Source organism: Centroberyx affinis, unplaced genomic scaffold (genome assembly GCF_046629955.1).
Source record: "Centroberyx affinis isolate AG114_WGS23_722 - 3 ecotype Tasmania unplaced genomic scaffold, CSIRO-AGI_Caff_v1 ptg000713l_1, whole genome shotgun sequence".
Lineage (NCBI taxonomy): Eukaryota > Metazoa > Chordata > Actinopteri > Beryciformes > Berycidae > Centroberyx > Centroberyx affinis.
The window spans coordinates 339,694-366,017 of record NW_027279330.1 but is presented as its reverse complement, the minus strand read 5'-3'; the positions used below and the strand labels follow the sequence as shown (position 1 = coordinate 366,017).

General features: G+C 40.7%; 1 protein-coding gene across 1 annotated transcript; it reads left to right on the top strand.

Annotated features, from left to right (window-relative positions):
- Window positions 1-267: 267 nt before the first annotated feature.
- On the top strand, window positions 268-25,967 carry LOC139644157 (breast cancer type 1 susceptibility protein homolog). The gene is made up of 21 exons (XM_071519538.1): window positions 268-286; window positions 1,379-1,466; window positions 1,664-1,717; window positions 1,839-1,919; window positions 2,041-2,129; window positions 2,225-2,261; window positions 2,419-2,561; window positions 3,062-6,025; window positions 6,330-6,403; window positions 7,600-7,744; window positions 8,022-8,079; window positions 10,700-10,818; window positions 11,897-12,135; window positions 12,435-12,522; window positions 14,604-14,681; window positions 14,889-14,929; window positions 15,584-15,667; window positions 17,819-17,876; window positions 21,325-21,398; window positions 23,349-23,409; window positions 25,743-25,967. Exons 2-21 carry the CDS (start codon window positions 1,393-1,395, stop codon window positions 25,835-25,837), a joined length of 4,656 nt encoding a protein of 1,551 aa, XP_071375639.1. The 5' UTR covers window positions 268-286; window positions 1,379-1,392; the 3' UTR covers window positions 25,838-25,967.
- The last annotated feature ends 357 nt before the right edge of the window (window positions 25,968-26,324 follow it).

Sequence of the window (26,324 nt, the reverse complement as noted above, 5' to 3'; positions counted from 1 at the left end):
CACTGTGATTGATAATAAAACAAGACACTGTTAGACTACTATAACAAAATAGTTAACAGAATAAACCTGTACTGTTGTTTCGGTCTATTCTTATTGGTTGAACATGTTAATATCAAATGCAACAATAACAGTGTGTACTCTCTGGTCCACACTCCGCACCAGTAGATGGCGGTAATGCGCCGTAACTGTCAACCGCCGTTACACACACGCAGAAGAAGGGTATAGTTGCGGGAAAACCAAAGCTGATGGCCGTGTGTGTGTGAAAGGGTAGACTGTAAGAAAGAAGGTAACTCTTTGTGAATATGTCTTTTTCTTATAATTTAGCCAATGACATTTTAAAAAAAAAACTGTGATCTACAATTTGAGCTATGTTACCGTGGTCAGTCGCTATATTTGCGTCGATTGTCTCAATCTCAGAAAGTCCTCACTGCTAGTTGTGTAACCTTCCAAAACAAGTCATCGCAGCTAGCCAGCGAGACGCTAGCTTATGTTACCTTGCTATCAACAACATACTTTGTTTATGTTGTGCTTTGTTCTGGCACACTGATGCCAATGAGTGTTTTTCGTATGATTTTGATCTCATTACAATATCCTACACACACACATATTATGAACACATAACGCACGGTAACACAACAGGTAAGCATATTGGCCAAGCTATTGCATTGCTGATGCATCATAGTTAGTTAACAACTAGTGAGTTAACATTATTACGGCCCTTACAGTGATTAGCCATTTGTCCCAACTAGCCCAGTGCACCAGACACAGAACCTTTACATGGATGAGCAAATAAGGTTTCATGCTATACAACCAGTTTAAGGAGACGTGTGCAGTAAGTCACCCTGAATATGCAGCTGACAGAATGATGTAACTTGCTCCCTAGATAACACATTATAGCTTGCTATTTGGATAACATTGCAAGCTGTAAGTGAACAATAACAATCAAGCTGTAAACAGTTATGCAATTGTCACGACTTAACTGGGTGAGCTGCTAAGTGCTTCATTACAGAGAAAGTTGGACTCAATAAATCACTTCTTAATTTCTTTTATTCACTATATTTCATTCCATTCATTTTCATTTAATTTTCAAAAACGAGGCATATCAAAACCATGATGTGGCTGGTCAATAGGTCATCAACCATTCAATTATTTCACAAATAAAATGGAACTAAAATTCACTCCTTAACTATGGGGCGTAGCAGTTGATGGATATTTTGCTCTAAATCTTCAAGGCGTTAGGGTTAGCAAACAAGTATTACCTATGAGTATTACGGACTAGGGATACACTTCATATGAGGAAGTCAAAATAGCAAGAAAGAAAGTAAACAAAGGCAACATATTGTTGAGAGCCTCTGTGTGCTTTGATTTTCATGTGCAGCTTTTGAAAAAACCATGAAAACCCCAAAGGCCACAGATGTCAAAAGGGGGATCGCAGTCCTGTGGGAGACCCTGCAGTGTCCTATATGGTGAGTGGCATTCAGACCAGGAAGCTTTGTCAAACGAGTAAAATTGATTATATTTGTGATAAATTACAGGCTGAAGTCATTCATTGTCATTTAGGCAAATTGTCATGCTGTGTGCTTAATTTATACTTTCTTTCTTGTATAGTCTGGATTTAATGACCACACCTGTGTGCTTAATTTATACTTTCTTTCTTGTATAGTCTGGATTTAATGACCACACCTGTATCTACAAAGTGTGACCATCAGTTTTGCAAGTAAGTAGACTAATATCTGATATCTCCTCACTGATTGGTTATGTTTTGTTAAATAAATTAATATTTTAATATCGTTTTACATGTACTCATCAATAATATATATATTTTTCTCTTTCACAAGATTTTGTATGACAAAGCTCTTGGACAACACAAAAAAAAATGGGGCCAACTGTCCAGTTTGCAAGACCAAGATTACTAAAAGGTTGGGCATGATGACGAGCTGAAAGTGTAGCTTTTGATGAAGTCACTGCAAGTTTACTGTTTTCAATACCCGCATCATGATGGTGAAATAAGTGCGTGGTTTTTGACTTTTACTTTTACAGGAGTTTGCAGGAGAGCCCTGGGTTCCAGAGACTTGTAGCGGGATTGCAGGATATGATACAGGCCTATGAACATGACACCCACACAAACTGTAAGGCTACATTACTGACTTCTTAGAATGCAGAACTGACATTATAGAATTGACTTCCGTAGCATCACCTAATGACATTACTTTTACTTTTTCAGACTTTACTGGGATGTCCCAGCAAAGAAAACAGCCAATGTAAGGAACTAGAACCATCTAAATCATCTAAATTCTACATTTATTCTAGGTCATTCAAAATAATACAAATGTACATTTACTCTCTCAACTTAATCAATTACAATCTTGGCTCATATTGTAAATAGATTGGTTGTCTTGTGTCTTTTCCTCTACCCAGTGAAACAGAGGCTGAAGTTGCAAAAGATCCTTATAATACATCATCTGGAGATACATCTGGCACTGGCCTTGACAACAGGGAAGATGTCATGATCACTCATGATGACCATGATCTTCCAAGGTCTCACTCCTCAACTATAGCAGGTAAAATCTTAAACTCTGACAGATAGGCCATAATTTAAAGTGCCATTCTGAAATTAGTGCAGATTACATGGGAATTTTGGTACCGCTGCCTATTTGAAGGAATGAAACATGGAGCCAGCCTCTTCATTAGGGTATAGGGTGAGCTATGCCACATAATACTCTCAGTGAAAGGATCAGTGAAATATGTTAACTTATTGATGGCATTCATTTTTTTTTGGGGGGGGGGGGTGTCACATTCACGCCACTATACACAAAAAATGTATTTCTTGCCTGGTTGTCAACTGCAAAGCCACCAACTATACAAAGTGCCTAAGTAAACATATTAACGGTGAATCTGTAGTGAATGAAGATACTATTGTTGTTTTTTTAGATTCATTTTATGCTTTTATTTTTTTGAAGGAAGAATTGCCTCACTTCTTACACATACCCATTGTATTTGGAAAGTGTGTTGTGTTCTAAAAGATTAATTAGTTGTCATTCCCCTCTTGCTTTCTCTTCAGCTCAGCATGGATTTGCAAGGCTCATGGGTCTTGAAGACTCAAGTCCTTTTACCACGGAAAATGAAGGCCTGGATAGTGGCCTTGGTGATGCCCCACCAACTTCAGAAAAGAAAATGCACAGCCCTACTGTAGATTATTTGGTACCAGCAGAAACAGAAATCTCAGAAGTTGTGGAAAAGGCATCATCACAACTCAAAATTAAAGGCAAAAAGAGAATCGCCCAAGTTGAGAATCCCTCAGCTCATCCAATATTAATTCCAGATGAGAAGCAACACCAACCTTTAAGAAAGTCTTCAAGGAACAATAAAAAAAACAATTTGGAATGTGACAAAATTCTTGAGCAGAGACAGAAGAAAAGTGTAGAGAAAGTCTCTGAGTGGCTCATGAAAGTTCCACCAACTCAAGAAAATTCAGAGTTGGAAAATACTACTGAAGACACTTTTGACTCAGAATACTCTGCTTGTATTGCAGAAAGCTGTTCTTCAGGCTCAACAATAGAACTCAACAATAGTGATGTGACTCCTATGAGAGAGGTGCGTGCTAAACCCCTCGAAGAGCAGGTGTTCGGGGCAGTCTACAAGCGAGAGCGAAAAGGGAACAGGATCACCTCTCCAACACTAAGAGTTTTTGTAGACCCACCAACACACTCCCCATCTGAAGAAACACAGACTCCTCAGCAGATTTCCAAAAGGAGAAAGAACAGTAACGATAATCTCACCCCTGCTGATTTTATCAAGAAATCCCGCTCTGAAGATAAAAATGAAAGTTCCTTGGAGCAACAGCCACAAATGATGAAACAAGTTAATGACACCACTAATGGCATTTTAAAAGAAACAGAACAGATCATGGTCATAGACTTACATGATGACATGAATAGCACAGACGAATGCAGGGGAGAGTTGAATAAGTTGCCAGAGAATGACAATAACAGCAAAGATGAAGTGGACAGTCCTGTGTTTGATGTTGGGCTAAATCAACCAGAAAGAAAGTCAAAGAAAAGGATGGATAACTCTTTGCCGCATGTTGATAGTGATTTGCAAGAACAAGCTAACACAAAACTGGAAAGTACAGAGAAAAGGAGGACTGGAAAGAAGAAAATTAAAAATGCTAAGCCAGATAAGGGCAAATCTGTTAGAGTGCCTAAGCCCCTTGTTCTGGTTGGTGTTCAAGGCGGAGAATGCAGTCCAGTTGAGATACCCAAGACTAAACCAAGGTCAGACGAAATACAGGTTCAAATTGAGAATTATCCTAGTAGTGAGGACTTGGGAACCCCAGTCATGAGGAGCACCAGGAGAAGTAGAAGACTTCAGCTCTTCACTGAGGAAGTCCAGGAGAGTCACAAGAAAGCATGTGCTCCAAAAAACACCAAGGCCAATAAACCTGACAAAGACAGCAAAGTGATGACACAATCTGAACAAGCTAGTACATCAGACGATATGACAGCACACAAAAATGGAAACATGGCAAAGTTGGCTAAAATAAATGGATGTATTTGTGATGAGGATATGGGAGGAATTGAGAAAATGGAGTCTAGCAAGAGTATATCCTCTCATTTGATAGCAAAAGAAGCAGTTACCCCTCTTAAAGAGTCTATTGCTGAAGTTCCAAACACTGAAACTCCTTGTGAAGCTAGTGCTGCTTGTTCTGTACCTATGGTCCCAAGTTCTAGAAGTCCAACTGAAGCAACTGTGGTAGATCCAGCCCTTGAAAGTGTCGCTCCAGCTAATCCATCCCCAAATGATGCTCGACTTGAAAATGTTCAATTGGAGGCTTCAGCATGTCAGGATAAATGTGTTGAAATGGAACAAGAGGAGGACAGGAATGACAGTGAGTTGGACACAGAGCAACTGCTTAAGAGCTTCAAAGCCACTAAAAGGAAATCTTTCCTTCTTGGTGGTCCAAACATGAAGAGGAGCCATCTTGGTTTGGACACAGAAAATCTGCAGGGAACTGAAACAGAAGAGAACTGTATTGTTGGTCCTGGAATCAAACCTGCAACAAATCAGGGATCTTCCAGAGAAAATGAAAACTCATCTTGTAGTGATTTGATCCCCCCTTCTAAATCACCCATCCATAATACACAGAAGTCAAGACTTAATCCTGAAATTGAACTGAAGAAAACAATTATTGTCAAATCAGATCAAGTGGTAGTGGATTGCTCAATCCCTGATACCAGTGAGTCGATTCAGGATAGTGCTGTAAACTGTCTCTCCAGGAATAGTGTTAGTAGTACCCTCAGTCCTAATAGAGTGGCAAAATCTCAAATAGAAAGGCCCCATTTTTCTGCTGCCTCCCAAGCAGTAAATTCTGGGCTGCTCTTCACACCCTTTGGTTTGTCTGGGGAGGTTGTGCTAAATGAGGCCCCGGTATCTTCACAGCATTCTCAAATCACAGAGAATCAACTGGACGGTACCATGAGGGAAACTGGGGAAATAAAGCAGATCGACATAAGACGCAGTATTTCACCAGACAGTGCAGCTGTCACTGAAAAGTCCTGTACAGAGAACACAGTTGAACACGTGGCCAATGCAGAATCCTCCTTAACCCCTGACGGCCTCGTATCACCAGTTGTCCAAATGGTCCACGAAGTTATGGCAGATGGCCAAGGAAGCGGTGAGCTTAGTGCCCATTCCCCCATCAAGAACAGCACAAGGAAGAGGAGAAGGGCTCAAAGGCTAGACTCTTCATCTGAGTCAGACTGCAGTGGAGTGGAGGAGCAACTACCCACTTTAGCTCAAATTTTCAGAACTTCTGCTTGTCCATCTACAATGGAGCAGGACTCTTCCTGCTTGCTTGATGACCATGCTCAGTGTCAGGGAGAGTCTAGCAAAGCACATGGATGTGAACATGCATGTGTTGAAGTTGATGCAGCAGAGCAGTTGAGCCACCCACCTGCATGCCCAAGTCCTGACTGTGTTAATCCCAGCCAAGCATCTGTGGACTTGTTTGGCACACCAGATGAATGTAAGTCGATTTTCATTGAATTAAACTTGTTGTTTTTTTTAAAGGCTAAATTAGAGAGTGAATGATGATCATTTACTATGTCTGCCAACACTGCTGAGATGCCCTTAAGCATGGCACTGAATCTGCTCTGTACGTGCTGATTTGCAAAAGGAGGTGCATGCTGTATTTCCTCGCAAATATTTGTGTGTATGTCTGTGTGTGTCTGTGTGTCTGTGTCTTGGGAATGTGAAAAAATTCCATTACTCAGTGTTTGGACCCAAGCATTCAGACACAAAGCTATTAAATTATTTCTTATTCTTTCTAGGTGATGTCCCAGTAAATTACACTGGTGTTTCCATGGAATCATCACAATTCTCAAGCGAAGTCCTTGTTACACAGGTAAATATGATTATGTTCTGAAGGATTTTCTTTTGTTTTATTCATTGTTGTAGAAATGCACCTTGGGTTTTTAAAAATTACATCTAATTCAGTTTATGAAGAGTCATTTGAACCATCCATGGCCCTTGTCAAAGCAAATAGATTTTCCATCATATCGAAGATTAGAAATTGTAAATCTAGCTCTTTGCTTGTTCAGCATTATTTGTTTGCAGTGGGCATTCAATGATGCATTGTCACATTATGCCCGATAGAGGGCAGCCACTGCATTTTTCCCGACCGAGCTGTCAGTTCTTGGATGACAGACTACCAGGCTCAGTAAAAAATGTCCCCCTCAGCAGCTTTCTAAATTGCATTTCATTTACGTTGGAGGAAATGCCGCCTAGGAGATGATTCTTGTTTTCTACCCCATCCATCTTCCAGTATTCTCACTTTTATCTGTCTAGTGTATTTGACTTGGAGTTAGAGTTTAACGCTGTGGGGCTTAGAGAGGACCCGGGTTTACACACAGCTGAGCATACACAGTGTTGGTAGTACAGTGGTGTTCTCGTGTGTGTGTGTGTGTGTGTGTGTGTACGCATGTGCAAATGAGTTAATGTAGCTGCAGCTGAATCAATGAATCAACGGGTGGAATTCAGACTGTTGATATCAACATAGCGAAGCAGTGAAACACATACACATACTTGCTATTACTCTGTCTGATGCTGGTTGAATGTTCAGTTGTGCCCAGTGAGTAATGAGCTCCAGGAAAACCCCTAATATATCTGGATGGCTTTGGCTGCTATGGGACACTGCGAGATTTCTTCCAAATCAGCCCCAAATAAAAGAGTTGTTGTGAGTTTTTTCTCTCGCTTTCTCTCTCAACTCTCTCATATATATCTCTCAGATATATTCACCCTCTCACTCACTCTACCATGTATTCTCCACAACAACTGCTGTCTGGGAGAAAATGCATCCCATCCATTAATGACTGACAAGCTGAGTGTGGGTCCTTCCTAGTTGATGAACGGTTGTTACTGTTTTCCCATATCTGTGCAAGGCACCAGCTGTGCAACTGTGCCCCTCTATTTTGTGTAGTTGAAGTGTCGTTACAGCATTCATTTTCCTCTTAAGTCCACCCTGTATTCTATCAAACTGTATGACTGATTTGTAATTATACGCTGCTCTCCTTTTCTGTGCTTTGTTTTCTCCATTTTCAGCAAAAAATAGCAATGCAGGAGGAGCTAGTGAGGCTGGAGAAATTGATGGCTCTGGTGTCAGAGGTGCTTCACGAGAAGGAGAGCAGTCCTGCAGCCAAAGTCCCCTCAGAAATCTCATTGATACATCAAAGCCGCAAATCTACAGGTACAAAAGACAATGACACTTTGTAAATACCAGTATCAGTTTTTAGGCTGAAAACAGGCTAAAATAGGGTGTATTTGAGTTTTCTCAATACGTTCTCTCCCTCTTTCACACATAGAGGGATGATATTTTTCTCTAATTAAAAAAATAGATTATATGTCAGTGACCCCAAACTAATGGTACAAAGTCTTAATTGTTTAGCTAAAGTCATGGATCAGATTACTCTGTATCAAGTGCATATGTTAAGAGCTGACCTGAACTTGTTTTTTTGTCTCCCTAGGCCGTAATGTCCACATGCCCCTTCCATGTGACCAGGGCACAAGCCAGAGTTCAGACAGGTAATTTAAGTCTTAAGTGAGGACTTCAGTTACCACTGCATACAGGCTTCAACGTTATGTTTTTTTTCCATTTGCCCGGTCGGGTATGTTTTCACTGGCCCAACAGGCAAAAATGAAAATAACCAGATGAAATGGAGAGTCAAATAACCATCTTTTCATACATTTAAATATTTTTTTACTATAAAATGGCATGTTCTTTAAAGTTCTTGAAGACCCTATAGACAACTTTTTTGCTTTAACTTATCATTATGAAGTAAATGTTGATTGCACAGTGTATTGGCTATAGAATAATGACACCATCGGCGTTTAGATTGGTTCCCTATAAGCCTCGCTTTCACTGTGCAATTCTGTCTGCCACCGGGTACGATCTCCCGGGAGAATGAAGGCTTGATTTACGGCACAAAGGAAGTGCGTCATCCATTGCGCAACCAAAAGAGGTCCGGTAGCTATCCCCAGTAAAAAAAAATTAAAAAAAAAAAAAAAAAAAAATGGCAGCTATCCCCAGTAGCGGAAATGGCGGACGGCGGAACAACCGCAGTGACAGTGGAAACACTACCCTCTATCATAGCACTGAGATCAGGGTTTCTAGTTGGGATTGTTTCTTGCTTTGGACAGTAGTAGTTTGGACAGTAGCAGGCTGCTGGTGGTAGCGTTAGCCATATTGCTAACGTTTCTGGCTGCTAGTGGTAGCGTTGGTCATGTTGCTAACGCTACCGCTAGCAGCCAGAAAACGAACCAGGAGCTACAAGGAAGCCAGGACCAGCCAGAAACAAACATTTATGTTTGTTTTATGGTACAAAAGAAACAAACATCTAACTGTTTCTTTCTGGCTGCTAGCGTTAGCTAGCGTTAGCAACATCGCTAACGTTGCTTCGCTAACGCTAGCAGCCAGAAACAAACAAATGATCCATTGTCCGTTTGATAATCTAAACAAAGAACACGTTTTCTTGCAGTGGCCTTTCTAAAATGAGCAGTGGTGAAAGTTACTATATTGTGTTATGATCAAGGAGTTGATAAGCAGACAGATGGTTTGTTCTGTTTCACGGAGCTAGGCTCTAAGGGAAAGCAATCTGATTGTCTTTGCATCAGCGGCGCAAACAACAATACCACTTGGAAACACTAGGGGGGGACAACGGGGGGAAAGTTGAAAAGTTGTCTGTATCCACTTTAAGTTCTTAAAATACAGCAGCAAAAACTGTTTGTTTCTGAATAAATTTGGAATGTATGATTTTTAACAACTCTGTAAAATTCCAATATATAAATTGGCCCTTGTTGCACTTCTTGCCTTCATAGATGAACCCTCGTAACCAACTGATAGAAACTCTGTTGTAAATGTATCCAGCATGAAAAAACGTAAACCAGAGGGGAAATTCATGAGACTGGCATTGCTCTCCATTCAGCCATCCGCCAATATATTAATCGGGCCTGATAAGGGGCTTCCAGCTACCGGCTTTGCCAGCATACAGGTGTGGGCATCAAGTGTGTGTTTGTGGTAATTGTCAGTGCCTACAAAGTCAGAGCTTGAGGTGGCGTTCAAGCTGATACACACAAATGCCCAACAGAGAGGTGAGTGGGCCGAGCTTGGAGGCAAAGAAAAAGGCATAATCGAATGAGAAATAGGACCAGAAACCTTAGGCCCAACTTGGCCAGTTACTTACCAATCAACTGGCCACAGTCAGTGCTTTATTAGCCCTGAGCCATCGGGCAATCCTTATTGTCAAACCCTGGAATACATTAACAGATCTAATGAAATGATAGATGCCCTCAGTGCATTGTATTTCTTCCCTTCCTCAGAGGGCTGTATACATTGTTAATACTTTTCAAATGGCACTACATTTCAGCAGTACCGCCATATTAAGCAGAACAATAACTCGAGCAAGTAGCATGTAATTGCTCTCTTTCCGCCTGTAACTGAAAGAGAAAGTTAGCTAGCGTCTGTGTGTTGCTAGTCTTGTTCTCACAGGGTGATGCATCTCAAGAGGACAGGCGGATAATCTCGCTAATGAACCCAGAATCTGCTTATGCTGTGGAGAATAAAAAAGTCATTAGTGACTGCATCTTATCTGTCATTTAGAGCACTTAGAGGGAAACTTGTGTTGCCACGGTAATTTATCTCTCCCGCTTGACTGCACCCCCCAACCTCTCGCCTCGCAGGGTTCTAAGTGCTGTCCTCTGGGGGAGAGAGAGAAGGAGAGATGGAAAGAGAGGGAAGATGAAAACATGGAAGGGCTTGGATTATATGAGGCATGAATTTGCTCTCTAAATTAAAAAGCATATATTCATTGAGCATATTGGTGAAATTGTAAAGAATGGCTTGCACTGGAGTTTCTGACAAGTTTTCACTGAGCCGTTATCACTTGGGTACAGGTAATTTGACTGTAGGCACACTGCCAGTTGTCTGTGTTATTGGAGTCTTGTAGCGCTAGAGTTTTGTGCAGAGAGATGAGCCCAAGAGAGAACTAAGGAAAAGAACTTCCAATACTTTATTGATATGATATGTAAAATAGCTTGTCATCTACTGACAATCGATCACCTCATCGGACGGAGCTCTTGTCTACACCATGTTGGCTCTTTCCCTTCAGTGGTCTACAAAGGTTGATGCTCTCCCTCCTCTCCCCAGGGTTGCTGCTCCAGACACAGGGAGAGACCGCAGCGCAGTGCCCCCTGGTTCAGGACCACCTGATGGCCTCGGGGCCACTCAGCCCAGTCTGCCAAAGCATGGCAGTATTGCAGGGATGGGTAAGGCTACTGGTGGTGTAATGAACATTATTCATGCAGTGACAGATGCTAATAGCCAATACCACAGTCTGGGTCCTAGCCTGATGGGTTAGACAGCGAAATTAATTTTCAGCCATTCTGTTCTGAACATTACAACATCTCTGCTCTCATGTTCCACTATAGAACTAGATATAACCTGAATTGGTTATAAACAAAATGAAATTTTGGTCAGCAACTTCCCATCCATCCATTTTTTCCTCCTGGATCGCTGAGCTCCTCACCCTGTCACAAAACGTGAGCCCTTCCACCCTGCGGAGAAACCTAATTTCTGTTGCTTGTACTTGCAATCCCATTCTCTCGATCTCTACCCAGAGCTCATGACCATAGGTGAGGGTCAGAACGAAAAATGACTAGTAAATGAAAAGCTTTGCTTTGTGGCTCAGCTCTCTCTTCACCACTACGACGTCCAGACTACAAAGACTTCTGATCGCAATGCGAGCCTGGCCACTTCCATATCTGTTTTGAAGATGCATTAGTAATGTGAGGAAAATCATTTAATGCATCCTGGTGTGATTGGATGAAAAAGTCACACAAATACAAACAACAAGTGTAACCATAGCCTGTTTTTCAATTAGAGCATGTTAAGATTTTCCTCACAGTCAATAGCAAGGGAACAGAAACATGATGAAGGTATAAACTGGGAATAGTAACATTTTGATTCTGATTCTGATATTGTTTTTAAATACAGTCTCTTTCTTAATCTGATAATTCCATTCTTTTCCATTTTATGTTTTTCAAGATTTGGTTCTCCAAGTACACATAGGGTGGTCTAAGTGGCACAGTGCCACTCGGGGATAGAAGCTCTTTATTGCTTCTCAGAACTTTTTCAGTACACAAGCCAAGTCTGTTTGACCTAGTTGAGTATTTCAAGTGGTTTGTCTGGTTCATGGTACCTTGACTGTGTGGTTTAAGGGGTTCAGCTCTTGTGTGTGTGTGTGTGTGTGTGTGTGTGTGTGTGTGTGTGTGAGAGATTGGACTGGTCAGGTCAAGTCCTGTCTAATTGTTGACGATTCCTTCTGTATTTTCTTCTTTTCCCCAGCGGTGCAGCAGTCCATCCAGAGTGTAAGAGGCAGTGGAGCTACCAAGACGTCAAGTTTGGGTTCAGCGGTCACACCAGCCAACAAAACACAGAAGAACAGTGGTTCACCATCAGTGAGGCAGGAAGACAAAGAGACTAATGTCCAAGCCACAAGCACATCCTTAGCACACACTCCTCAAAGAGATGGGAGTAGAGCTAAATTGGTGCTTGTGTCATCAGGATTAGCCTCAAATGAACAGGTGCGAGGCACAAGAAACAAACAAGTTTTGAATGAACTGTCTGATCTACTTACCATTGTACAGCAAGAAGATTAGCCACACCTGTGTGTCCATTATGTGTTTGGGTTGCCATGTTGCCTTTTTGTAGGCAGTAAAAAAGAGCTTAGCCTAGTCTCAAAAGTGTGAGCAAATGCACCATAGCAGAGTAGATACTAGTCACCAATCATCGTGTTGCACTGTGGTAAGTTGATAAAATCGATGTTGAGCACACTGCCTTACATTGTGAGATACAGTAATCAATCCCATCTTGTTGCCCATAGATTATGGTAAAGAAGTTTGCCAAGAGAGTTGGTGGTCGTGTGGTTTCCCGGGTGACTGCAGAGGTGACCCATGTCATAATGTGCACAGGTAAGTCTGCACATATGTATGTTTGGTGTATATAATCTACATGTGAGGATACATATATCATTATACTCATGATACTATATGGCAAAATGGGTCCTTCAGTTAACATTGTAACTCGGTGAACTGATCCATTGGGCTTTCATTAATGGTTCACAATGAGTCTGATATAGAGCAATTAAATTGGCTCTTTATGTCTGGGTTTAAATACGGATTTGCTTCAACAAGAACAACATTTACCGTTCCAGAACCTTTTCTCTTTACATTTAGTTACAGAATATTTCCGGCACCTTTAAAGACGCTCCTTAGAGATATTCTCTCTGTTTCTCTCTCTCACCCACACACAGTCTCTCCTGCATTCATTCGCTTGTTGCTAATTACCTTCTCTGATAGATTATTTTTAATTTCAAAGCGTGCTGTCTCCAAAGCACCATATTAACTAGCACTGTTAAAGAAGCCTCTTTAATGGCAACTGTTTCCCGGGCAACCAAAAAATGGGAACTTTGGGGTTGTTGATCTTTTGTGGTTAAAGGTTGGAAAGGGGGAGGAGATGTCTCACTCTTACCATTAGCGGAAAATCGTTTCAAATCATTAGGAATGAAATGATATTTGAGCAGGAACGGTAATGTGCTCTCGACTCTTGTGTAGAATTGGAGTCAAATGTAATTACTTAGTCCCTGAGACGTAAAACAACACGACTCTGCTGATCAACCACGAGGTACATCTGCGAAGCTATTGGTAATTCAGTTGAGAATTGAGCTGCAATCTGCAGTCAACCAAGGAGAGTTAGAAGAGCAGGTTGGTGCAATGAAAACACACCCCCAGTCAAAACATTACCCATCTTGTTCACATTATGCCTGCCATATTAAAGATGCAATGGTATGTGAACTGAAGTGAACATAGGCTGGTCAATGGCTGTGCTGAGCATTGGTCACCACACCAAGGATCAGCCCAGCAGTATCAGCCCAATAATTTTGATTCAGTGCTGAATACTGGTCCACTGCTGAGGTAGTCCTCCTCCATTAACTTACAAGTTAAGGAAAAGAATAAGAGGCTGATGGAGAAATTCAAGCTCATTTTGTTGGTGTCATATGGGCGTTGTAGTGTAGGATGAGCTGAGTAAAGACAGTCAGAAATGGGAACGGAAGAGCAACTAGTACTTTGCGTAATATGAGGCTTTTACCTAATTTATTCAACCCGTAGGAGTGTGGCTGATAACAGAATAAAACGGAGTAATTTCAGGCTCAGGGAGGACTAGGCAATAGTTTGAGTTAGTAAAACAGGAGGTGTTTCATTTTGCACCAGATAGAAAAAGCTCCCAGCAGTGTCCCGAAGTTCACAGGCGTTCTCGCCTACACACGTTGCCTTTTTGTCTGTGTACTACTGTTGTGTCTTCCATCCTGTATCATTACTCTGTCTAGCCTGGTATTTCTGAGGTGAGCTGTCTGCTCTCACCACCACCACTTTGCTTATCCTCAAGTGCCACTTAATAAATCCCTTATGGGACCCTTAGGATGATGTAATCATAGCATATCTCCATGAAATATGTCATCAATTATTTCATAAGTAAAAGATTTCTCTTTCCTGAAAGTAGGATACATGCTAAACGAAGGCTGGGGATTCACTACTTTCCATGGAATGAATTAGGATTTAGTAAGGAGTGATATGTGAGGTAGTTAGCCTCGAGGTCATTATCTCATAAAATTAGCCTCACAAACTCTGTAGTAATTCAAAACATACTGCTGGCTTATTAAACCAAATGACCCTAACCCGACTGAATCATCAAGCAAATATCACATTCATAACAGTTAAGTTACAAGTTTGAAGATTCAAGAAGTGTGTGTGTGTGTGTGTGTGTGTGCGTGTGTGCGTGTGCGCGTGTGTGTGTGTGCGCGTGTGTGTGTGCGCGTGTGTGTGTGTGTGTGTGTGTGTGTGTGTGTGTGTGTGTGTGTGTGTGTGTGTGTGTGTGTGTGTGTGTGTGTGTGTGTGTGTGTGTGTGTGTGTGTGTGTGTGTGTGTGTGTGTGTGTGTGTGTGTACTCTGGCACGTGTGTTCTCACATCTCTGTCTCTTCTCTTTCCTCTGCCAGATGGACAACTGGTATGCGAGCGGACACTTAAGTACTTCCTTGGCATTGCAGGCAGAAAGTGGGTGGTGAGCTTCCAGTGTGAGTCCATCTCGCTTCATAATCAAACCCTATCTCTGATGGATTGGGAACAATTACTGTAAATGTAAAACAGCATGGTGGGGGAGGGAGCACATACTAGGCATGGATGAAGAGGGGGGTGATTTCTTACATAATACAACAACCGCCAGAATAGTGTTTATGCTTTCGACAATAAGCTCCGTTTTTGTTCTCATTTCCTCCCCACAGGGATTACTGAGTGCTTCAAACAAGGGAAAGTCTTAGATGAGGTACGTTTGCCTGTGTGTTCAGCGGCAATTTCCTGTTACATCTCTGTACGTGTAGATGTTGAATCAAGGCTGCATGATGAATCCCTCCATGTGTTTTACTGTGATACCTCATAAATTATTTGTCATCCAATTGCTCTGGCAATCCTTGCATCTGGGTCTTTGCTGTACACGTATAGTTCTTTGCCAGGCTTTGTTTAGTTTCAACATTTATTTAAAATGATTTTTGAAATGTCATCTGGGTCAGTCCGAAAACAATTTATGCGCATCATATATATGTAAATGGATCCCGCACAAACCAAAAGATGAATACTTAAATTGGAAAATGTTAAATGTACTGTTAAAGATACACCCCAGAGTTTATTTGACTCTCATTTTGAGTCTGTTCCATCTTGTTCTTGAAGAGCTTGACTTGTATATGATGCCTTGGCTTATTAGATGTTTGTTGGCACATCATGCAGACAAAGCCACAGCCACAAAATATATGTAAAATTCATGTTAAGCTGTCAGCTACAGTCAGTAAATTGGAGAGTGAAAAGCAGCTCCAATTATCAAGACATGAAAAAAGCCAGTAGTGGCGTGACAGTGTTTCAACAGGGATGCCATACTGCCATACTGTATAATATACTAATGAAGTCGGTTGTTCTTTTCCAACAGAGTCCCTTTGAAGTACGAGGTGACGTGGTGAATGGGCCCAATCACCAGGGTCCCATGAGAGCTCGTACCACAGAAGACAGGAACGTGAGTCCCACATACACTACACTGCACTGACCATTATACACTGTTTATTTTAGCGAAACGCGACTCAGTTTATGGTACAAACACATTTTATAGGACAAACCATATTAACCATGTTAAAGGGGCACTCATCCTTTTAACATGTAACTCTGGCCCCAATTTAACCAAAGCCTTTCATGCAAAAACTTTTAGCATGTGCAAAACCAATTACATAACCCCTGGTTGGTCAAGCAAATTGTCTTGCACCTATCACAAGTCTTAGTGCTGACTTTGAACATTGCAAAAGTTTTTGTACCCACTAAAGGTTTTAGTAAATTTTGGCCTCTCTATGCAGATTGCTAACAACCGCGTCACAGTGCTACTGCCTGATGACCAGTTTGAACAAGTTGATAGCTAGCTGTACCATCAATAGCGCTGCAGTGATAGGTGGGACATTAACACTAGTATGTGATTGGTTGCTGATGGACAGTGTTACGCAAAGGTTCTAGCTGCAGCCAACCTTTCTTTGCCAGTAAAGGATGAAGCAAGGCAACCTTGGTCAACACTGGCCAATATTTCTCTGGTCCTAGAAAATGAATGGACTTGCAGCAACTGGTTTCTGAAGTTGCTGGGGGGAGTGCTTGGAAAGAGATGGGCTGGGTATTGGAAAAAATATCAATTTTAAAGCACCAGAAGGTACTGAAAAGCTTCAGAATGATGGATACATACACTGGATTCTCACGTTTTCTACTGGTTTGTGGGCATTTCTTTTTGCAAGCGTGCTCTGATTCAGTGAAGAAAAACAAAAAAAAAGTGTACCAATGATGAACAGGAAAGTTACTCTTGCATAATAAACTCAGGCTGAAAAAAGCACTTTTTCAGGAACAAAAATCATGGACCTGGCTGTTATTGGATTTGAACCGGTTTCTTCCTTTTGCAATAGTCTCTTTGCTTGGGCCCTGTTGTAAAAAGGTAATCGCAATTTTCCTGTTGGTGTAAGGCCAGTGGGACTAGCTCTTTTTCCACTGAGGGGGAAAATTAGAAATGGCTAGATGTCATGTTGGCCATATTGCTTCCTTTGAAGAGTCCCCACTAATTGAATTAGCTAGTAATTTCAGGCTTATTTAGGGGGGGTTTCATCACAGTCCCAACACTTTGATGGAGTCAGACAGATTGTCCTGTTCATATTCCCTTTCTGTCGCCTGCACCAATGTGACAAGACAGACTAACAGATGAAATTGTGCACCAGGGAGTTTGTCACCAGAATGTTGATTCCCAGGAAATCAGTGGAAGCAATTGTGTGTGTGTGTGTGTGTGAGTGTGTGTGAGAGTGAGAGAAAGAGCTTGCACTTACATGTGGCTGTCGTGCGTGTTATCACATCACAGGCTCTAATACCTCCTGAAGGACATTAGGTGTTGTCTAAATTAAAAATCTGTAACAGGGACAGTTTTGTGTCAGACCAACCACCTCTGGCTAATGATCGTTATAGATGGACGTGGAGGTGTGAGAAATCAGCCTTTCTCTCTCCAGTAACTTGGACATTTATCTTCTAAACACTTCCATCCAGCCATGGATATGAGACTTTGATGTGAGGCGTTGTCTCCCTTTTTATAGTTAGCATGGTTCAAAGAAGCGTTTTTCATTCCCATTTCAGGCAAGCTTACTGACCCTGAGTGCAGTGAAGCAGTGTGTCCCTGGTGTTGTGCAGGTTGTGTTTTTTGTTTTCTTTGTGTGTGACATTGCCACAGAGAAGGTGGTGCAGTTTGTTCTTTGTACTACTACTCATCCTTGAACTAAAAGTACTACAGTGAGTAAGTGAGCAATGAATGAACAAGGTCTTGATGTTTTTTTCCACAATAAGCAACGATAATTGTTTCGATAATTGTTTTTACATTTTCTTTTCTGGCACAAGGTATTAACAATGGACATGTTAACATAGTACAATAAACACTATATAAACAAAGATTTATACATGCACACACTCACACACATACAAGCGCACAACCCACCCACATCATTCATACATGGGGAAAAAAAAGAAATAGAAAGACGATAACTGTTTCACAATTGACTTGAACAAACTTTGCTTTCACTTGACTGCAGAAATGTTGCAGTCAATCTTGCAGACATCTACATTAGATTATTTTATCCCTGTGTCTTCTTTCTCTCTCCAGCTGCTCATGAAGGGCTACCGGATCTGCTTCCAGGGGCCGTTCACGGACATGACCACAGGTAAACCCCAGCACTGTGATAAGAAATATTCAGCTAGGAAAGAAAACAATATACCAGCTAAAAAAACTATAACTAAACTTGTTTGTATTTAGAAATTTAACGTACATTTCACTTTATTTAGATGTATGTCATTATGGTATGTGTGCTTACAAAACACTATTCAGATTCAATTAAATTGCATCAAAATTGAGGAGTCATCAGAGAACCTATGCACTGTAATCCCCAATTCATCTGTTTTGAGTTGGCACAACTCAAACATTTTGAGGAAACGGCTTGCACACATAATGAAAGAGTACAGTTACTCAAAACGTGACCATTGGTTTGTGTCAATACAACACAAATTATTTTAGCAAGAAAAGTTTAAGTACATTTTACTCAAATGTGATATGACGATATATAGAGTGAGATACTTCACTTCTGTACACCTGTACACTCTAACTGGATCACCCCCAGTGTGCTATCAAGCTTAAGTGGTAAAAAAATAATAATTCTGCAAATCAGCTCTGTTCTCTTTTGAGTAATATCTAATATATCTAATTAATTAATATCTAATATCTAATTAATGAAAGGAAGTACAAGTTGCATGATTGTAAAAGATGAGCTGGCTGTGATTTTTCTCAAAACTCACATAATCCTCTTCATATGCAAATTTCAGTGGCATACAACGAGAGAACAAACTGATGCCATACAGTGATGTACAGTATGTCCAGTATATATCTAGCTACATATTGTAGTTGCACTAATGTCTCAAAACTAATGTGGTAATTATTTATTGATGATAAAATGCTATACACAGCGCCTTTAACTAGCAAGTTAAGTTTTTTAACATTACTGTGTTCTCCATAGAAGAGAGGAAGGCAGCTGATCACTAGGGAATCAAAGAGATGAGATCACATTCAAATAAACTGATAATTAGGTTTATGTCATCGCCTTGAATGCACTATGGGGCTGTCAAACTTGGAAAACTGCACATGGAATATGATGTCAGCAAAATTCTAAGTAATTCATTATTTTGTATGGGAGTCATGTTCACCTAATAATTTATGAGTAGTTTTTTTGTGCTTTTTCAGTTACAAATAACTGACAATAAACAGTAACATGAAAAAAAAAAGTTTTAGTTATAGTCACAGAATTATTTTATCTTCACAAAGACTAAAATAAATAACATTAATATGAAAAGTTGCTTCTATCATGAAACAGTCTTTTGCTCCAACCAAGCGTTGTTCTCACAATGATGGAGTGAAGTGGGCATGTATAGCATAAGCTGGTCTCATATACAGTGTTCACTCTGTGCATGCTTTGCAGAAAGGATGGGGCGATATGAAGTGTTTTGTTTTGTTTTTTGTCCCATGTTGCAATTGTCTGGAGGCATGAGGCACATGCTTGGTGTTTGAGTATGTTGAGATCTGCACAAGGCAGTACTGAGAGTTCTTAAGAGCTGTGTGCAATACAGACCTTTGGCAAGCCATGCGGTAAACGACAGGGAATAGATAATGTATGTTAAATTTATTTTCTTTAAAAGATCTGCAATAATGGGATAAATCTGCCGCCACCTAACCACAATTGTCAGAGTTTCATCCAGATTATTCCGAGGCTTTCTCCATTGAACATAAAACTGTAATTTCTTTTTACGATATAATGTATGAGAGACTAGTTAAGGTAGTTAAATCGGCTTAATTGAATTTATCATTAGATACCATCCGCCAGCCATTTTAAAGCCGTCTCCAATTCCTTTGATTTTCCTCCCCACCTCTAGTCCATTCTTGTTCTCTTGGTACACTGATTAGGCTTTGCTAGTTGTCATGCTATGAGCGTAACCACAACGCTCGAACCCCAGAGGAATCGTAACACCTAGATAATGAACTTTCTGTACATTGGCCAAATGAAACAAGAGAGGATGTGGACTTTCATTTGCATAAGGTTTCCAAGGACTGGAATGCAAAAAACCCAAAGGTGGCAGTGTTTTGTGGAATGCCCCTTTACCCCAGCCACAGGCACGCTGGTTGCAATGTTCTGTTTTTTGAGACACAAATTAGTTTGCTACACCATACTTTTTCCTCTTTACTGCTGTCTGCGTCCTGCAGGACCCCGATAGACACCCGCCTGGCTTTGAGGAGAGAAAAGAAAAAAGGGAAATACAAGAAGGACTGCTAAAGTAGGTTCACAGAGGTTTTGACTGACACGAAGAACAGCTTGAAACCTGCGCTGTGTAACACCTGTCATTTTGGGACTGGAGAACAATGACAAGTGATGCTAGAGTGTGGGTGGATTGAGTATGGACTTATGAGTTTAGTGAGTCATTTCTTGTGTAGTATCTTTATATTGCACAGTGGTTGCTATGGAGTCAGTGTGCCCTCTGGAACTTATTTTCAAAGTAAGCTCACAGTCATAGCCAAAGTGCTCCTGCAACAAATAGGCTGAAAGAGGTTCTCGTCTTTCAAAATGCTGGAAATGGTGTGCGCACGGTGAAAATGGGCCTTACAGTCTCTGCGCCAGCCTTGTTCATGAACTTATGTCCTAATGATTGTAGACAGTTTCTTTTAGCCTATAAAGCACTTCACCTCCTAGTGTAAAGTAGAGAGTTGTTCAGTGTCCTTCCATACAAAATACTCCCTGTTGATGCACATTCTCTTCACTCTTACAACATGGATGAATGGATAGGTAGATCATGGGTGAAGGTCTCAGGGGGGGCATTTAAAAAAAAAAAAAACACAAGCCGAAATTCTTCTTTCCCCTCTTCCCGGGGCTCCTAAAGTGCTCCTACAGTATATTCCTGCTGCCTGCTGGATCGATGAAGCTGCGCTAATGGGTCAACATCTGCTAGCTAGCGTGAGTAGTTTAAAGGCTTGCTTTTACACGGTACAACATGAGGATGGAGTCTGTTTTCTTCATCCCAACAGGATTTCATGCATTATTTAATTGCTCGATGTTGTGTATGTTATGTGATAAGGGTTATCTGTAACATGTATTGTAAGTTGCTTGATGCTTTCCCAACATGAGCGTTGTCATGTAAAAGGAAAAGAATGGGAAACAATGGATGACATTTTCATTTGATGATGGTCCATTTGGTGTTTGATGGATTATGTGAACACGTTTTCCTCATCCAGTTCTTTTTGAGTTAAATGCGAGTTGACTGATGGAGTGAGATGCACACACCGAATGAGTGGAGAGTCTTGTATTGACCTCTTCTCCCACCCTCTGATCAAAGGAAATTTGATCCTGAAATGAATCTACGCTCAGTATCTCCTTGGTTGAAAGAAAAAGAAAGATCACAATTCAGTTCTGACCATGTTTAAAAAGGGTTTCCTCAACAGTCAGCTATTACAGCCAAGCTTTTACTCAAGTGTGTGTGTGTGTGTGTGTGTGTGTGTGTGTATGTGTGTGTGTGTGTGTATGTGTGTGTGTGTGTGTGTGTGTGTGTGTGTGTGTGTGTGTATGTCCATCCCAGGTCAGATGGAGTGGATGGTGGAGCTATGTGGAGCAGCTGTAGTGAAAGATCCACTTCTCCTCGACAGTAAACGGGTAAGAGCATCCAGCCTTTCCCGCTTCTAAATAATTGATTCTAAATAATAACAGAAAATGTAGACAAAAGTAAACAGTAGCATATTGCCTAAATAGTTTTGTCTTAATTATTTTTGTGCAATGATTTTAATTTTAAGTATTCATAGCCACTATCTGCTGGTCCTACTCATAGCCTGGTTATAGTCTTTGGTCCTCTAGTTGTCGTTATCACTACTGGGTACTGTGTATACTACTACCGCTTCCAGTTCCATACATCATGGGGCAAATGTTTTAGGGGCTAAGTGATTTTTATTAAGAAGTCAACATCTGCACATGCTCCATAATCTGTTTCATCTTGAAATATAGCACTTACCCCGACAAATAATGTTCACAGCAAGCCATGACACAGTTTGATCTACAGGATTACCCAACAATGATCAGAGAAAAGAGGAATGGGTTTGGCCCTGCTAGCAAATCATCAGTTCGCTGGCTCAAAAGCCTTTGGGACTAGAAAGCCACTTGGCTGCCAGGTCTTTACTCAGATCTGTCCTATTTGTTGGAGTTGTAATGTTGGAAACTGCATAATGATTTCACATTAAAGACTTCATGTATTGGTAACCGGAGCACAATCCATGATATATTCTTGTGATGGAAAACAAATATGGGAATGAGTTATGCAAGCGGAATATGTGGGAGGGTGCCATTTCATTCATAAATCTCAATAGCAGCAACTGATTACAGAGTATTTGTGGAGGGGACAATAAAGAACAAAGCACTGATGAAATATGATTGTTGCCAAACAATTCACCATATCAGCAAACAAATTATATCAAGATATTTTCTGGGATCATTGTTCCTTTTTGATCTCACTTAGATGCTTAACTGTGGTAAAGATGAACTAACAGAACATTGTATGAATGTTACCTTGGTAACCAGAACTCAGCACAGCGCCTCAAGCTCACCAAGAGCTGTCAATCAAAATGTTATGCCCCCGAGTTCCGGTTAAGTAAGCTACCCTTCAGCATTAACGGGAAGCATGAAGAAAAGGGTTTTTGTCGTGGTTTTAGCACAAATTTCTTGTGCCGAGGAACATCATTTAAATCAGTAATTGAATTAGGGGATAGGGATGATTGTGTTTTTGTTACCCTCAGGTGTTTCCAGGGAAACGGATATCGGCAGCAAAAAGTTTTCATTTTTCAAAGCTTATAAGCCCATACAATACATTGTTTAGTAAAGTATTTTTTTAAGCTGGAAAATGAATACATGTCTCAAGTTTTAAATGTCTCAGCTTCATCGTGTGCAAATGTCTTCCTCCGCATCAGACATTTGGGATCCCAAACAAATGGCGTCTCGATCCTCTTCCTGACGACTGCCCATAAAGTATTCAACCTCTGATTTTTTCCCACACAATATAGTATATCATGTTCCATTTTTAATGATTCCAGTCCACTCATAATGTGCTTAAGATGACTCATGTATTATGAGCAACACAAGTAAAGTATTACCTGCAGGAAGAAGGCACAGCAGAGCACAAACCTCTGCCAACGCTGAACAATTCTCCACCTCACAAAGCGTCAGCGTCCGTAACGGTTTATGTTTGTTTATCGTTTGTCTTCCAGGTTTGATTTTCAGAGAAAATAGCACTTGAATGCAATGCTGATTAGCAGCCAACTTGGAAGTCCCAGATGTCGGACTTAGATAATTGCAGAAATCCCAGACTGAGAGCGATCTTTCCTCCAAATTTCAGCCAAATCTGTTCGTTACTCTTTGAGATATTTTTTCTAACAAACAAACAAACAGACAGACAGTCAAGGGTGAAAACATACCTTCCTTCTAACTTTCTTGTCAGAAGTAATAACTTGAACCAGTACAATGCATGGCAGTCGAATATATATTCTAACAGTAAACTCTTGCTCATTTTGTAGTGTTAAATTGGGTGTTATATATCGTTTCTATTCCATTTTCCCACAGAAGTCCCACCAGCTGGTTATTGTGCAGCCTGGATCAGAGTCACCGCAGTCCAAATACAGCAGTGAGTCTTATCTGAAAATGAAATTTCATTTTCTCCAGCTATACTTATACACATACCTGAACACAAAATAACATTCTCTCAATCTTGTAGTCTCTTCTCACTCAATCACACACACACACACACACACACACACACACACACACACACAGCGTCACCCACACACTCTCACATACAGAGTTCATAAAGACGGGGATTAGACTGACAGCAGCAGGGGGAGCTGGTTACATAATTCATGCACGGCTTCGCCTGGGGGTTAGAGCCTGGCACTAGGATAGACCTGTGGAGTGTTAGACAGGAAGTCTGCGTGTGCGTGTGTGTGCGTGTGTGTATGTGTTGGTATTTTTATTATTCCTGTAAGGACCAGATTGAGTTCTTAGCATTAGAAGTGTATATGTTTTGGGTAAGTGAAGACATTTTGACCTGTTCTCATTTTGAAAAGGGCTGTTTAAGGGTTGAGCTTAGAATTAATTAATTAGATATGCATTAGTGTTGGGTTAAGGTTAGTGCTGCAACTAACGGTTATTTTCATTATTGATTAATCCATCGATTATTTTTCTGATTAATCATTTAGTGTATAAAATGTCCAAAATAATGACAAATGCCCATCACAAGTTACCAGAGACCAAAGTGATTCTTAAAATTGCCAAAAAATCTCAAATCTGACCAGCAGACAAAATCCCAAAGTATTCATTTTATAATTATATAAATGGAGTAAAACAAGCAAATCTTATCTTTTATGAAGCTGTAACCAGCAAATGTTTTGTATTTTTACTTGTTAAATGGCTAAAACAATTGACAATTATTAAAATTATAATCTATTCATTTTCTGTAGATCGAATAATTGACTAATCATTTCAGCACTATATAAGGTAAGGTTAGATTTGATAGTTTACTTCTGTCTCCAGAAATGTGTCTTGCGTGAAAAGTGCAATCGTGCATAAAAATATAAAAAAAAACGAAATAAAAACACATTCAGGTCAGACACGGTTATAATAACAAAATTCACAGACATTAATAACCTATGAGCCCCCTGAGGTGCAGACCCTCCCACCAACCCCATAGTCCTTAGGCATGTATCTGAGAGGGTTAAGGCATTAATGTAGTGAATGGAATGTCCTCACAAGTGTAGGAATACATATTAACAAGTATTCATGCATGGCTGTTAGTGCATGTGTGTGTCTATTAGTGTGTGTGTCTGTCTGTCTGTGCATGTGTGAGAACTGGTTGGAGAGTGGCAGAATGATGAAATGGCAAACGCTGCCAGCGAAAATGAGACAGGTCCCCAACAAGAGTGAGGGGAGTGACTTCCCAAGAAAGTGAGTGTGAAGGAAGGTAGGCAGCAGAGAAATGGCCGAGAGAAAATGTCAGATTGGAGAGAGGGGAAATGTCAAAACAAGTTGGGCACAGAACAGAGAGGCTGCCATGGAAAGAGGGAAGTTGACAGTTTGAAAGAGAGAGAAAGCGAGTGGCTCTGAATCCCTCCCTCCCTCTCCTGGCATCCTAATTTGCGCTGCTGCATATTTAATGTGGCCTTTCCTCTTCCACGTCCTCTGGCACTCACAGCCCAGGTAATCAAGTAGCCTCCCGCCCCCTCCACCCCCCCTCTGCACCATCGATTGGAATCACACACGCATTTTCTCTCTCTCTCTCTCTCTCACTCTCTCCCTCTCTCTCTCTCTCTGTCTCTGTCTCTGTCTTGACCATCCTCCACGTAATGGAAATATATTCTCTTTACATATAGCCATGTACAGTTCGGTATGTACACACACACTCAAGATTATGTTTTTTACATGACATGCTCTTGACTTGTTAGCACAGGTTATTGCCTTAAAGGAAAATACTACTGATTTTAAGAATTTACAAGTTTCCCAAAGATAGGATAAAATCTTAGTTCTCTTTATATGTTATTCCTACACTTAGTATTAGTGAGCATTCACTATTGTCTGTTATAGCTAGAAATGATAGAGAAGAGTTTTAGGTTATAGTGATGAATTGGAAAAGATAGTTTGATAGTGAAGGTTTTCTGGGGATAATTTATAATTGTAACTTATGTATATATAACTTATTGTAAGTCACTTTGGACAAAAGCGTCTGCTAAATAACGTAATGTAATGTATTGTAGTATAAAGCTCATATGGATGTAAAAGTCAAGACAAACATTTGAGTCCAGAAAGAGAGTCTCCCCTTCATTGTAAATGTTAGCAGCTCCAATCTTTACATCAGTTTGACACCTTTGAGCAGTATTCCCTTTTCAGATATTATGGCTGTGCACATATGTGATTTTGTTGTCACTGTCAGAGAAAGCTCATCCTCCACCTTCGTCCTCTCCTCAGCTCTCTCGAGGCGAGCTACAGTTGTGACCCGCGGGTGGCTGCTGGATACCGTGGCAACCTACACCCTCCAAAACTACAACGACTACAGAACATGAGCTGGGGGACCTGTTGCATCGTCATCATCTGCCTGGGACTCATGTTGTCTTTGTATGAACCAACCTACAACTAATTTTTTATGACCAATAAGTAAAACTATCATCTGCCCATTTTGTTCAGGAACAGAGAGCACAGTGTGATGTACAAGCTTGGTCTGATGTATATAAAGTTTATTTAACAAAAGAGGCTTGAATTGAGTCCTTTTTGGGGGGGTACAAACACACACACACACACACACACACACACAATGGGCCGTACGGAAACCAAAGAGTAGGAAACCAGGACCTTATGCTTAATGTACCAGTTTGCCTCTTAATGACTTATCACATGACGTGATAATGTGATCAACAACCCTCACTCAGTATTCTTATGTATTTTTTCGGGACTAATGCCTCTTAATTGATCAATTCTTCTAGTCAAACACAGGCCAATCAATATTTGTATATATTTGTTCACATCTCTCTCCCAAAGCCAGAGAGCCAAGTC

Excerpts from the sequence above, each read along its gene's own strand:
- LOC139644157 (XM_071519538.1), top strand. The coding sequence starts at position 1,393 with ATGAAAACCCCAAAGGCCACAGATGTCAAAAGGGGGATCGCAGTCCTG. Across the intron at positions 2,130-2,224 it reads ACATGACACCCACACAAACT|ACTTTACTGGGATGTCCCAG; the intron begins GTAAGGCTACAT and ends TTACTTTTTCAG. Across the intron at positions 8,080-10,699 it reads ACAAGCCAGAGTTCAGACAG|GGTTGCTGCTCCAGACACAG; the intron begins GTAATTTAAGTC and ends TCCTCTCCCCAG.